The sequence below is a fragment of the Oryctolagus cuniculus genome, chromosome 1 (assembly GCF_964237555.1).
Source record: "Oryctolagus cuniculus chromosome 1, mOryCun1.1, whole genome shotgun sequence".
Classification (NCBI taxonomy): Eukaryota; Metazoa; Chordata; class Mammalia; order Lagomorpha; family Leporidae; genus Oryctolagus; species Oryctolagus cuniculus.
Genome location: NC_091432.1, coordinates 227591736 through 227606648, shown reverse-complemented (window position 1 = coordinate 227606648; position 14913 = coordinate 227591736). Strand labels below are relative to the sequence as shown.

Below are 14913 nucleotides of genomic sequence, written 5' to 3'. Positions count from 1 at the left end.
ACTTTCAAGCCCAACATTCAAATATGTATGCCTAACAGGACGTAAACCTTTCTGTTTGACTGACAGTGTGACTTCATTGTCAGAATTGAGGACAGTACAGCTACTTAGTTGCATATAACTAACCTCCAGGAAATGATCGGATCTGTGCTTGTTTTTAAAATGATTATTTGCTAGAGTGGGTGTTAGGCTGCCACTTGGAAAGCCTGCATTCCATATCTGAGTGCCCAGGTTTGAGTGCCAACTCTGCTCTCTCTTCTCGCTTCCTGCTCATTCGCACCCTGGGAGGCAGCAGGTGATGGCTCAAGTACCGGGTCCCTGCCCCTCACGTGGAAGACCAAGTTGAATTCCTGGCTTTCGCCTGGTCCAGCCCTGGCTGTTGCAGGCATTTGGGGGAGTGAATCAACAGATGGGAACTCTGTCTCGCTGCCTTTCAAATAAATATTAAAAGTATTTTTTGTTTAAAATTACTTTCTGTTATTGTGTCCTGGATATTTGGTCATCTAACAGCAAGGCGAATGCACGGCTACATCACTGATCGGTGCTGAGAGTGCTTACTACCTCATCTGTGTTGGAATCCTCAGCACAGTGGATGACACAGGGAAGGCACACAGGCAGTGTTTTGAGTTAATTTATGCATTGTTGGAGACACAGTGGCCATTATAGTCTGACAGACCTGGGTGTGAGTCCCAGTTCTGTCACTTTCTAACGATGTGGCCTTGGGCGAGTTATTTCACCTTTGAGACCATTTGCATCTCTGTAAAATGTGATGAGTGCGAGTGTGTCTCCATGCACACATTCCTTTACAACAATACTTTGCAAGGGCCTCAACCTCCAGCATGGTGCCTGGCACCTAGACTGTTGGGAGTTGCAGGGTTTTTGCGGGGGGGATTCTTATTTTTATTCCATGTTCAATTTCAGAACTGCCTTTAGGAATCAAAGCATTAGAATCTAAGATTGTGGCAGTCTGGACATCATCTCCAAGAAATTCCTTAAACAGGCAGGGAAGTGTCCTTGTGATTTTCCGGCCCCATCATTGCTCCCTCTCCACTTATGTTCTGCCCCTGCTGCCTTCTCTCCTTCTCTCCCTTTGCCTCAAAGAAAACTCATAGAGACAGAGAGAAAGCTCCAAGGTATAACTGACCTTGTGCACCTTTAATTGAGGACAGAATTTGCTAATCTGTGGCCAAAAACCCACCAGCGGTTTACTTTTATAGTTCGTGTCCTGGCTAGACTGGCTGGTGGCTGGATAATTTGTCTATTTTTGTCTGGAGTCTTAGACTATTCAAGCCGCTTCAGGGCAAAATCTTTTGGGGTGTCATTAAGTGGGATTGATAATTGGCTTCTGATGAATATTCATTGTGACTAATGACTTTGGGCAAATTTTACACATACTATCTTTCTTTTCTCCCACTGAGTGAGATTTTGATAGGATCATTTTCCTCAACTTGCACTTCAATTAAATATTCACAATACCCTTTTGTTGACTACACTCCAAATTGTATACATTCATTACTTTTAAATTCTGTCTTCTGCAAGGAATGACCAAAGGCCTTTAGAACTCTGATTTTTAGAAGTGAATTTTAGAGTGATTCTTTAAAAGAAGTGACCAGTAATCCAGAATGGAATATAATACATTATTCCTGGTTAAACATAGATATACATTAAGACTGCTGCCATAATCAACTTAGCCACAGTTCTTAAATAACAAAGCACGTAGTTTGTACATTTAGGATTTTGGCTAAGAGCCAAACAATTACCTCTTTTTGTTTGTTTTCTTGATCAAATAGGTGAAAGTATTTTACCTCAATTGCAGATTTGGTCCTTAAACACATCTTAAAGCTTGTATCTTTTTTTTTTTTTAACTGAAGATGAAGTAATATTAGAAAAAATGGCAATTACGTAGACTGATGTTTGTTTTTTCTTTTGTTTTGAGGCTAGAGACATAAAAAGATCACTGAAGATAAGATCTCTGTTGCTTTATTGGTTGAAATAGGATTTTGGACCCAAACCAAATTAAGCCGTGGCAGGGTGGGGGGTGGGGGGTGGGCAGGTAATCAAGTTCAGTCTCAAGCAGGAACATTCTGCTGAAGGCTTTCCTCAAAGAGAATTGTGAATGAGTTTGTGTGCTGATGTTACCTTACCTTTGCAAGGCACCTTATTCATTTTGAGATGCTTTTACTTATTTATTTCATGTGTTGTATGAGATGTGAACTAGGTATATTAATGAATGAATGAATAACTTGATTTTCCTAACATAGTTGTGTGTCTAAGTCAGATACCCCACTCTGTGAGACTCATGAAGATCTTGGTACCAGTACTGTGGTACTTGGTACATGGCTATCTTTATTTTGCAAACATATTAGAAGTACAATGTTTTGGGGGCCGGCACCGTGATGTAGCAGGTAAAGCCGCTGTGTACAGTGTAGGCTTTCCATGTGAATGCCACTTCAAGTCCTGGCTGCTCCTCTTCAGGTCCAACTCTCTGCCATGGCCTGGGAAAGCAGTAGAAGATGCCCAAGTCCTTGGGCCCCTGCACCCACATGGGAGACACAGAAAAAGCTCCGAGCTTTGGATGGCGCAGCTCTGGCCATTGCGGCCATTTGGGGAGTGAACCAGCAGATGGAAGACCTCTCTCACTCTCTCTCTGCCTCTGCTTCTCTGTAACTCTGCCTTTCAAATAAATAAATAATTCACTTTTTTTTTTTTTTTTTTTGACAGGCAGAGTGGACAGTGAGAGAGAGAGACAGAGAGAAAGGTCTTCCTTTTGCCGTTGGTTCACCCTCCCATGGCCGCCGTGGCCGGCGCGCTGCGGCCGGCGCACCGCGCTGATCCGATGGCAGGAGCCAGGAGCCAGGTGCTTTTCCTGGTTTCCCATGGGGTACAGGGCCCAAGCAGCTGGGCTATCCTCCACTGCACTCCCTGGCCACAGCAGAGAGCTGGCCTGGAAGAGGGGCAACCGGGACAGAATCTGGCGCCCCAACCGGGACTAGAACCTGGTATGCCGGCGCCGCTAGGCGGAGGATTAGCCTAGTGAGCCGCGGTGCCGGCTTTTTTTTTTTTTTTTTTTTTTTTTTGACAGGCAGAGTGGACAGTGAGAGAGAGAGACAGAGAGAAAGGTCTTCCTTTTGCTGTTGGTTCACCCTCCAATGGCCGCCGCGGCCGGCGCACCGCACTGATCCGATGGCAGGAGCCAGGTACTTCTCCTGGTCTCCCATGGGGTGCAGGGCCCAAGTACTTGGGCCATCCTCCACTGCACTCCCTGGCCACAGCAGAGAGGTGGCCTGGAAGAGGGGCAACCGGGACAGAATCCGGCGCCCCGACCGGGACTAGAACCCGGTGTGCCGGCACCGCAAGGTGGAGGATTAGCCTAGAGAGCCGCGGTGCCGGCAATAATTCACTTCTAAAAAAAGTTGTAGACTGTTTCATTGTCTATTCAGTATGCATCACATGCACTGGCACTTACAGAGGTCTATCTCTGAGAACCCAGAGGTGAAGATGGGCGGAGTCTGTGTGTACTCCACAGTCAGGGGACAAAATGTAGACTGCAGTCCAGCTAGTAACAAGGCCATATGCCCAAGGGAGCCCCGCAAGGCTCGGGAGAGGAAGGGAGAGCTTGTGCAGAGACTTGGCGGGGGGGGGGGGGTTCTCCTAGGGGCCTAAGTCCTGGCCACTTAGAGGATGAGTGGGAAGCAAGAAGGGAGGAAAAGGCATCCCTGACAGTCCCTAAGTCTGCAAGTGATTCATTCCAAGGGTGAACACGGAGGCGACACGGTAGACACTGTGGGTGGAGATACAGCTCTGCAGGTGGCTGGGAGCTGGTGGAGACATCCCATCGCAGACATGGTCCTGAAGAAAGTGGCATGACGGACTGGGCCTGCGCCCCGGAAGGGCACTCTTGCCACTACTTAATGGAGGAGGACAGTGCTGGGGCCCAGGGCCAATGTGATCTCCAACCCGACTTCTGGGTGGAGTTGAGGTGAAGTTGGTTCACTCTCCATCCACTCAGCACCATCAAGAAATTCTCAAGTCTAAGAAGCCCTAAAGGGATGAGTCGTGTATTTGTGGGACAGCCTCCTTTCCATGGGAACCTCCCAAAATGGATTTGGAGAGAGCATGCATTCACCCTCCAGGCACTGGCCAAGTCGCTGGGCAGCTCTTGAGCACTTGCTGGCTGAGCTCCTGTTTGTGGCTGTACCTGATTTGAAGACCAGCGTCTGGAGGGGGAAGGGGGCCGTGAAGAGGGGTCTGGCGCCCTGTCTTTAACACACAGCCCTCACAACTGTGAAACATCAGCAGACTCTCCAGTGCAGAGCTGTTCAAGTTACACTAACCTCTGGGATTCTTTTAACTGGGCCTTGGCACGTCACTCTTGCGCCGCGTAAATGTCCTTCTGTCAGCAAAGGCCAGTTAACAGCTTCCAAAAGAAGCAGAGTCCTCCTGGGAACAGGCTTCCCAGAAACCAGAGGAACATTAAAGGGAAGAGACAGAAGGAAACGTGTTGTTGGCTTTTGTCACTTCATAGCCGAATCTCCAAAGCTTAGATTTTCTTTTCCTTCCTTTTCACCGTATTGAATTTTGTAGCAATTGTATCTCTCTGTGTTATCTTCATCTCCTACATTTTTAATTGTTCCGAATACTGATTGTGTGATAGCTCTAGCTGTTAAGAGGGGGGAAAAAGGATTACAAAATAGGGGCATGTCAAAGGAACAGGAAGAGGAAGGGTGAAGCAGTAAACAGCGCAGAGCGATTGATTAACTACTGAAAAAAAAATTCTCACCTCAGTTCCTAAATCTAAATTAATTCCAGATGGATTAAAGAGTTAAATGCTGGGGTAACATTTAGAGGACTTTCTTAGGATAAAAGCAGTGGAAATCATTGCAAAGGAAAAGATTTGTCTGTGTAATTATTTAAGCCTTCTCTTCACCCAGAAATCCAAAGAAAATTAAGGGTAGATTATTTTCAAAAACACGACAAAGGGTTGGTAACCTTGGCAGGTCATCAGTGCTTGCTTATAAATCAATAATAACAATTTAAAATATCCTTAATCCTCAGTTTTACTAAGTTGGCTAAGAATATGAACACCTAAGAAGTATAGTCATGAAATATATGATGGAAGGGAATAAATAAAACAGTAAGATTCAATTTTAAAGCTACTAACAGCGTTTTGTGCTGGTGAGGAGCAGGAAGACCAGTGTTGTGGTGTGCGAGACTAGAGTGTCAAGAGGCTCTGTCCTTCATGTCTTTGTTATGTAAATGTTTATGAAATTCACATTATCATATTTATTAAGTGCTTTAAGATATTTATGAACTTAGTCTCTGCATTCTACATCTAGGAACCATGTATAAAAACCGTTGACCTGGTGTGGTTATATACTGTCATGATAGAAGAGTACTTCAATGTAGTGTGAGAAATCCATTGAGTATCATTAAAAAGTACTTTTTTAAAGATTTATATTATTTATTTGAAAGAGTTAGAGGCAGAGAGAGAGAGAATCTTCCATCTGCTGGTTTGCTCCCCAAATGGCTACAATTGCTAGAGGTTGGCCAGGTTGAAGCCAGGAGCTTCTTCCAGTCTCCCACGTGGGCTCAGGGGCCCAAGCACTTGGGCCATCTGCCGTTGCTTTCCCAGGTACATTAGTAGGGAGCTGGATCAGAAGTGGAGCAGCTGGGACTCAAACCAGTACCCATATGGAATGCCAGCATTGCAGGCAGCGGCTTTCCCCCTATATCACAATGCTGGCCCCAAAAGTACTACTTTTTACGAATGTTTAAGTTGAGGGGAATGGTACCATGTAAGGTTAAATTTTTTAAAGGCATAGAAAGAACATTGCATCTGAGTTGTATTAGAAAAGGAGATAGAAGGCTGGCGCCGTGGCTCACTTGTCTAATCCTCCACCTGCAGCTCAGGCACCCCGGGTTCTAGTCCCGGTTGGGGCACTGGGTACTAGTCCCAGTTGCTCCTCTTCCAGTCCAGCTCTCTACTGTGGCCCGGGAAGGCAGTGGAGGATGGCCCAAGTGCTTGGGCCCTGCACCCGCATGGGAGACCGGGAGGAGATACCTGGCTCCTGGCTTCGGATCAGCGCAGCGCCAGCTGTAGCAGCATTAGGGGAGTGAACCAACAGAAGGAAGACCTTTCTCTCTATCTTTCTCTCACTGTCTATAACTCTCTCTCTATCTCTCTCTCTCTGTCTAACTCTGCCTGGCAAAAAATAAAAATAAAATAAAAATAGAAAAGGAGATAGAAGTACTTCAGTGTGTGATACAGTATGATGGTAAATAATCTTCACAGGGTGTGGACTTACTTCCTTTTATCCTTTCCTCCACTTTCTAAGGTTTCTACTAGAAGTATGTATCAGCGTCATAAGCAGGGGAATAATATAGATTTTTTTGCACGAGAAAGCTCCTATTAAGTTTGGATTAGAGTGGTTAACTCAAAATTACTCCTAGCTCGAGCAGCCTGTGAAGATGGTAAGCACGCTGATGCGCACGCGTTGAGTCTTGCTGGTGGAACCCTGCGGCAGCACGCCTGCTCGGGTCGCAGCCCTGAGTCTCTGCTCTGCTTCCTTTGCAGCTGACTGCCTGCATCCACGGCTCGGCCGCCATGCTCTACCCCATGTACTGGCAGCACGTGTACATCCCCGTGCTGCCGCCTCATCTGCTCGACTACTGCTGGTAAGGATGCCCCGTCCTCCCCCCGGGAATGTTAGCGCTGTGACTGTGTGCAGCTGACGACTGCAGACTAAAAATACCGGCTTCGGTCCGGCGTGGATTTGGGACTGCCCGACTGCGTGGCCCTGTTGCCTCCTCACAGCTTCGTCTGTGTGGAGACATTCTTCAGAGTTCACGAGAGTAGGTGATGCTTCTCCCATTTCTCAACTTGGGGGAAACCAGAGCACCAGGAGTTGTCAGCTTTTTGCTTCCCCTAAGACAGACTGGAAACTGCTGACAGGAACCGCTGCGACCCCCAAGGTCTTCAAGTTTCAGCCGTTCCCTGGCACGCTCTAAGGCTGGCGCTCAGCTGTGCTTGGAGCACAAGGCAGACTTCAGAACCCTTAGAAGTTTGTATTTGTTTGTCAATGAGAATCTTGCTCCTCAGTGAAACACGGTTTAGTGGAAGGAAGAAAGACGTTGGCGTCAGCTTTACCCCTTGACTCAGTCACGAGGCTTGAGCGTTTGTTTCCTCATCAGCCCAGTGAAGCTGTGCACTGCACACGTAGAGCGGAGCTGAGGAGCGGGAGGAAGGGGACGTGCGGGAGAGCTGGCCCGTGGCAGGTGCTCCGGTGGTGCTCCCACTCTGCCTGCAGTAGATGACCGGGAAAGACTGCACGGCCACCGCAGGACCCGTTTTCCAGGGGAACCGTTTCTCTCTAGGGTCACGCGATTCAAGACGCTGTCTCTACACAGCTCAGGTCAGCAGAACGTGATAAGGGAGCCCCATGGGTGTGTAGGGACGGTGCTTCCTACCTGCTGGACAAGGGCAAAAGGGACCCATTGGAGGGGGGTCACAGCCCTGTCGCTGAGGGACGTTTGCCGTTGGGTCAGACTGATTACTGAGTCCAGGTCGGCTGAAGTCCTTGCTGGGATCCCCAGCCTGCTTTGTAATCATCTCACTCGGAAGGTTCGGGTGTCCAGTCATTCCACAGGCACTGCCACTTGGAATGTGCGGGGCTGGTAGGCTTTGCAAAGATACGGCTCAGGACCACCTGAGGGGAGTCAGCAGGCCCCATCTGGTACCCGACGCTCAGGGAATTGGCCGAGTTCTCTTTGGGTTCCGTGTTTTTCTCAGCAAGGGTCTTATCCATGACTTTCTCCCACCTCTTAGGAGGCCATGTGTATCCCGCCACATGGAAGATGTAGCCCTGGCTTACTTTAAATTTCTTCTCAATCCATCAGGTGGTTATTCACTCCATCTCCCTGGACTTGGGAGACTTTTTGTTTTTCAGTGAGTGGTGATGTCCAGGTGCTGCTGGTCTTGATTTTATTTCCCATCTCTTCTGGAGGAAGGAGGAGATATTGAGCTGTTTGCCGACAGAAAAGGCCAATTCACCCTATTACATCAAATACTTGGGCTTCTTGTCCTCGGGGGAGCGTCTGCACCACAGGGCCCCTCCTTGACCCTCCCCGCTCTCGGGTCCCCAGGCATCTCTTCTGCCATTGAGAATTCACGGAGTGCTGACCGCTCCATGGAAGCTGTTCTGCCGCTTCCAGGCTCCAAACTATCAGACGGCCGTCCCCACGGTCATGGCCTGGTGACGCTTCCGCCTGCCATTCGGTTCCTAGTATAGCACCCGGGAAACCTCTCCCTGTCACTGTCACCTGCTTGTCTTGACATCCACATCTCTCCATTCCCTTCCCCACCTTCCTCAGAGGTTCCAGCAGCCATGCGATTGGCCTCTGGCTCCTCCCCCTGGGCTCACAGTGGCTGTCCGTTGTCGTCTGAGGGGAGGTCACCCCCTTGCCAACAAGGGTGGGGCTGAGAGAGGACATCTGAGACCCTGCCCCAGCTCCTTTGCTGCCCAGCTATGCCACTTACAGAGAGTGACCTCACCTCTCTCCATTTCCCTCCTTATCTACAGAAGGCTAAAAACACCGGACCTGATTCCTCACGTTGTTTCCAGGATGAAATAAGATAACATCTGTACAAAAGCAGCTTATGGCCTGAAAGGCAGTCAGCCCTCCAGCAGGGGGACACACTTTGTGTCCTTTAACCATTGGTGATTCTCTTGGTGCCCACCTCTCTGACTTCAAGTTCTTCCCTCTAATTCTTTTTTTTTTTTTTTTTTTTTTTTTTTAAGATTTATTAATTTGAAAGGCAGAGTTACAGAGAGGAGGAGGGAGAGGGAAAAACACACAGAGAGATTGAGATCCTCCATCTACTGATTCTCTCTCTAAATGGCTTCAACAGTTGGAGCTGGGCTGGTCCAAAGCCAGGAGCCAAGAGCTTCTTTTGGGTCTCCTATGTGGGTGCAGAGGCCCAAGTACTTGGGTCATCCTCCTCTGCTTTTCCAGGCACATTAGCAGGGAGCTGGATGGGAAGCTAAGACTTGGCCCTGTGCCCATATGGGATGTTGGCACCTCACCTGCTACACCACAGTGCCCTCCCCTCTAATTCTGACTTCCTTCTTGGCCTCTCACCTTCACGCTCCCCTCTATGTCTGTACCCTCTCCTTCCTTCATCACTCCCTCATCACTCCCTCTCCCTTTTGCCCCTTCTCCAACCCCCTTCGGCTTCTATCTTCCTGTCTGCTCTGGACCTTGGTGAGCTTTTGCAGTGTCAGCAAATGTTTGCTGATGCTGTGTCTCAGGCCCAGTGCACAGTGCAGGGGACTCCCACATTGAATGTAGAAGACAGGCTCACAAACAGAGAGAGGAACTGTCCCAGGGTTTTCCCACCTGTCTCCTGGAGGCACCTGCTCTCCTGGCCTTGGCTCCCACCCTGGACACCCCCGTGTCATCTTATGTGCTCCGTGTGTGGCAGATTCTGCTGGAGCAAGCATGGACGCCATTGCAGAGGGCAGGCACTAGAGTGGCTCTGTTGGACCTCAGCTTGCTCTCTGTCCACAGTCATCACCAAACCCTCACTTTCCAACCATGCACCTGACCTAGAGCTGGGCTCCCCGAGCCTGCCCCATTCTGGTGAGAAGAGAGACCACTGCCCCGTGTTCTCACAGCTGCCTTCCTCCTGCCCCAAGGCCTGCTCCTCAGTGCCTTTCTTCTCCTTCCCCCTTGACCCTGGGGGTCTATCCAAAGCCCTTGACTTACTCCGGGCATAGAGAGACCCTCCTTGACATTTGCCCTCCTGGTATCGTTAAACTCCCCTTTTCACCACCTCCCCCTCCCCACGACTGTGCTCCAGTACCCCTTTCCTTAATCTCAACCTTGGCTTGCACTTAGTGTCCTGGCTGAACTTCCAAAACCAGCTAGGCAGAGGCAGAGGCAGAGGCAGATGCTGACACTCAGGAAGGAAGAAGGAGTCAAGAGGAGCTGGAGGGGAGAAGGTGCAGAACTCACCCCCGAGGAAGGGGAGAGAGAAAACAAAACGAGAGAAGCAGAGACTGGCATAGTGCAGCAGAGTAAGCTGGTGGTTCAAATCCTGCTGCTCCACTTCTGATCCAGCTCCCTACTAATGCGCCTGGGAAAGCAGTAGAAGATGGCCCGAGTACCTGGGCCCCTGCCACTCACGTGAGAGATGCAGATAGGGTTCCAGGCTCCTGGCTTATGGCTTGACCCAGTCTTGGCCAAGCCAAAGTCATTTGGGGAGTGAACCAGTAGATGGAAAATCTCTTTTTCTGTCTCTCCCTCTCTCTCTAACTCTGAATTTCAATAAATAAATGTCAAAAAAAAAAAAAGACAGCAAGGGGCCATATGACCCCCGAGACAGAATCACAGAGTGTCCCCTTGGGCACAGAGAACCTGCTGCCTGCTTTCTCCCCTAGTAGACTTCTGCACCTTCCTAGGCTCATGGCCAATAAAGAAAATGCTACCCCTGCTCCTGAGAAGAGAGACACAGCCCCCGCTCCCCTCACGTTCACCACAGTCCCGCAGTGCTCAGAGGGCAGTCTCTGAGTGCCCTAGAGGAGACCCTCCCATGGTTCTCCCCGCTGTGCTTCTGCCAGGAACGCCCAGGGGCACAGTGGTTCGCTGTAGGTGTGGTGGGGAGAGTCAGTGCAGTCCCTATGCCAAACTTAGGCCAGACAGCACAAGGTTAGCATTCCTTTATTTGGGCAGTTTTGATTGGCCCTTTTGTTAGCTCGTTGAAAACCAGCCATTCGTATTCCCAGAACTGTAGAGAGGAGGATGCTCCATCAGTGACTTCAGGGATAACCATATAGTAGCTGTTATTGCTGATCAGCTCCTAGACCCCTTTTACATTCCTAGTCTCCTTTAATTCTTCCAGCAACCCTGCAAGGCACGCATTATTAGCTCTGTTTCTCAGATGGGTAAGCCAAGGCCACTAGAGGTGTAGCAACTTGTCCCGGTATAGACATTATGTACCGTAAGATTTTATTTTTATGAAGACAACAAGAATTATATGTCCAAGCATACGTATAACACACCACAAAAATGAGTTATCCAAAGGAACTTTGGAATGTTCATGAAAAAAATGGAATTAAGAATATAAATTTAACATTGCTTGAGTAAACATTTTTTTCAAATGAAAGTTTTCAGTGATTAAACTCCGTCCTTCATTGTAGAGAGATTTGAGATTACGGAAAGCAAAATACAAAGCACGTGGAGACTTTCCACCTCACACCTATTGCAAGTAGCCATTGAGCATTCTGGTGTTACTTCTGTCCAGCTGCCGCCTCATCCCTCTGTGTTCACAGAGAGGATTTATTAGATGTTTTACTCTTTCCTGTGAAAAGGGATCCAAGATCCTCTTTTCCAGCTTCGTCTCCAACCCTGGCACTCTCAAGAACTGTGTCACCAGCCTGCCTGAGGGCAGTGGAGCTGGCAGGGCGAGCTGCCAAGGGAAGGCTGCTAAAGCCCTCGTCACCCCGCATTTCCACTCCAGAAGATTCCGAGTGAAGACTCCATGCCCTGGTAGGGTTCGTGACGAGGCTGTGCTTTGCAGGCTTCTGTGTCCAGGTGGCAGCAGCCGCTCTCCCAGCCTCTAGTGCTCATGGAAAAACTTCCTGACGTTTGACCGAAGGACGATTACAGGCCAGTGGGAAATGCTGTCTGTTTGTGAGCTGCAAGATGTAAGAATGATGAAATGGGAGACCCCAAGAGAGAAAGCCAGCTCCTCCAATCAAGGCTTCATTTGATCACCTTCAGCCTGCTACCACCGCTTTGCTCAGAAACTACAAATGTCATGAAACTTGAGTCGATGCTAATCACTTGATTCTGTTGTGCTTGGGGACCTTCACCACCGTGGAGCTGAATCTTCAGTGGCAAGAGCCAGCAGGGATAACTAGCAATTCTAAGTAAAGTGCGAGGGGCCTGGAACATGTGAATTTGAAGGAGGTTTGTTCCTCTATGGATGATTTAAATGTTAAGTACGTCCCCATGCAGGGGATACACGAAATGGAATCTGAAAACTATTATCTCCTGTAGAAATGAACTCTCAATTTACTTGCTGCACAGGAAGGGCGGATTCTAGTCATTTTCGCTGCCAGCAGGTGCCCTTTCTATGCATAATAGACTTCGCAAGTGTAATTAACACATGAGGACCACTGCTGCCAGTTTTTCTGCAGGTACACTGCAGCTAGGAGTTTTCAGGACAACAGTGTGGGCCGCAAGAGCTTTCGGCATTGTGCTTGAAGATGAGGTGTTCGCTGACTTCTGGACAAAGACACGGTCAAGCCCAAACCCTGCTGTTGGTATCACAGGTCATGGTCTTTGGGTCCAAAGACCCAAAAAGCTCTATCGCAGCTTTTGGTAGACTGGAGACCAGCAGAGCAACGCTCTGGTTTGCATGTAGCTAATAAATGGAAAATATGATACTGAAAACCCTACAATTATGTGGAAGACTCTAATTGCACATTCACAAATACAGCAACTAATTATCTGAGTTAACTTTAATTAGAGCTATAATCACAGATTTTAATTATCTGCATAAATCAGTTTAGGACAAATGGTCTCCTCTAAATATTGCCCAAATTAATTTTTTTTGTCTCTTCCCATTTTTGGAGATGGCAGTACAATGGAGAGTGCCTGGGTTTTAGATGCATTTAGACCTGGATTCAAATTTCAGTCTCGTCTCTTATTAGCAATATAACCATTAAAAGTCTGCATTGCCTCTCTAACTAGCAATGTCTCTAACTAGCAGGTGCGTGACACCTGCTCCAAAGAGTGACTGTGGGAAGTATTACTCATCAGTTCACACTCAGGGGCCAGTCAGTCAGTGGTGATGGCTCTCTTCACCACCATCATAAATATGGGACCTGGATTTTGGTTTCCAGAAGGTTTAACTCCCCTCAAATGTTATTCTTACTTCTGCTGCCTTGTGAGCTCAGGGGAAAACTTTTTAATTCATCTTCTCTTTTTACCCCTCAGATTGTTTTTATTTTGATTTTTTTTTTATTTAACTTGAGTTATTGTATGGTTGTTTTCATTTGCAGCTGTGGCATAAGAATGAAAAGAAAAGAAACAAAAGCAGATGGCAGAGAAAACGAAAGGAGTAAGACATTTCCAGCCCTTATGAATATTTAAAAACATGTGCTGCTGGTTCCTTTCTACTTTAGATCTGTGCCATTCTCTTGACTTTGAAAGTGAACGCAAGAATGTTCCCTACCTTATCTGATGGCAGCCCTGGCCTTGGCCAATACTGGGAAAGCCTTCCTATTTCTGGAACAAGAGGCCTATGAGAATGAAGGTTCCCTTTCCTAATAACAGTCACCGCTGTTGGGTATAGTGTCTGTGGCAAGCGCTTTATAAACGTCGTTGCCAGTCTTCAAAACCAAGCTGCAACATAAACATTATTAGCTCCACTGTGTACGTTAGGAAACTGTGGCTCAGAGGAGTTTGATGACTTACCCACTGTCACATGGCTAAGAAGTGGTGGAGCCCGCAGTTTAAATCCAAGGCCGTCTGATGCTAAAGCTTTCCTTACTCATATCCTTCAGAGTGTTAGAGAGGAAGTTGGACACATCACCAAGATTTGATGAAGAAATTCTTCTGTAGGCTCCTTGATGACTTGCTAATTGTAGACGTATGTTGTCATTCATTAATTATACATTCATTCAACAAATATTTATAGGGCACTTATTATGTTCCAGGCACTATGCTAATTAAATTTTGCTAATAAAATGTCCCAGTAGAAGCCATATGGTATTTCCCTTGCAAATTCCTTCTTCTCCCTTCCTCCTTCAGAAGTTGTCCTAAAAAGGGACCACAACCAGGTTCCCAACTGGTGATGTATTGGGGTTATTCCAGGCACTTGTACATACACCTTTCTGATAAAATGTTTTCAGAGCAAATCAAGACAAGTTCATGTTTTCTGCCAAAGGACAGCTAGGTCAAGAGCCTTGTTAGTTGCTGATTCCTGATGCTTTCTGAGGGCAGGATTGAACAGAAAAATAATAGGTTTTGCCCAGTTAAGGCATGGATTTTTGCATTTAGCTTTCTAAAGTCGAATTGTGTGTCCAGAGTACTCTGGAAGCTGTTCTCCATCTCTGCGTAGGGCTGCTCAGATTCTGTGTGATACTGGTTCTAGGTCCTTTATCTGCGCTGTAGGCAGGGTTCTGAATCAACCCCCAAATGCTGCATTGTGTATTCTGTCTAGGATTTTCAGCAAAAAATCTGAAAGACGTCCAAACACCAGGTGCACAGTCCACGTGGGTGATGGAACCACAGTCGGGACACAGCTGTGAGGTGACTTCCAGTTCATCAGAGCTGCGTCCATTCTAATTGCTGTCTTTATCAATACCATGAAATTTTGCATATGGAATAAATCAATGCTAAATTAAGAGCTGTTGATATGCTTGCTGGCAGAGACAGATGTCAAATGAAAGTGTGGTATGGTGGAAACAGAAAAACCTGACCTTGACCCTGGCTTCCCCATTTACTAGCTTTATAGCCCCTGAGTCTCTCTGAGCTGACTTTGTGTTGTGTCAAAGGTGAATAGTAATTACAACTGACACAAAGCCAGGGCTTTGTAAGTAGGCACTGTCTTCATGTTAATTCATGACAATACAGATGCATCTACAGTGACTATATATTAATGCGTATGTGTGTAGAAGTGTATGTATAGAAACGATCCAACAAAATACAGTTGAAATCCACAAAACCCAGATACAATGAAAGTGGGTTAGGAGGATAGGTGTTGCTCCTTTCCCTACTAAATACCCAACACTCATAGTCTACTCATGTAGGTTATGTTAGATTGAATTCCAGCAAATATGCAAGAGTTGGGTCATTTCCATTTTCTCTGAAGTCCTCAGTCTGCATGCAGGAAGATAGGAGCTCATT

At 47.4% G+C, this 14913-nt stretch overlaps 1 protein-coding gene across 13 annotated transcripts in view; it reads left to right on the top strand.

Moving 5' to 3' along the window:
- Positions 1-14913, top strand: part of DENND1A (DENN domain containing 1A) — a 558482-nt gene that overhangs the window by 326492 nt on the left and 217077 nt on the right. For all 13 annotated transcript variants that reach the window (XM_070056538.1, XM_070056536.1, XM_070056525.1 and 10 more), the window contains one exon: positions 6572-6672. In XM_070056538.1, the coding sequence (XP_069912639.1) occupies positions 6572-6672 (101 nt within the window). The remainder of the gene's footprint in view (positions 1-6571; positions 6673-14913) is intronic.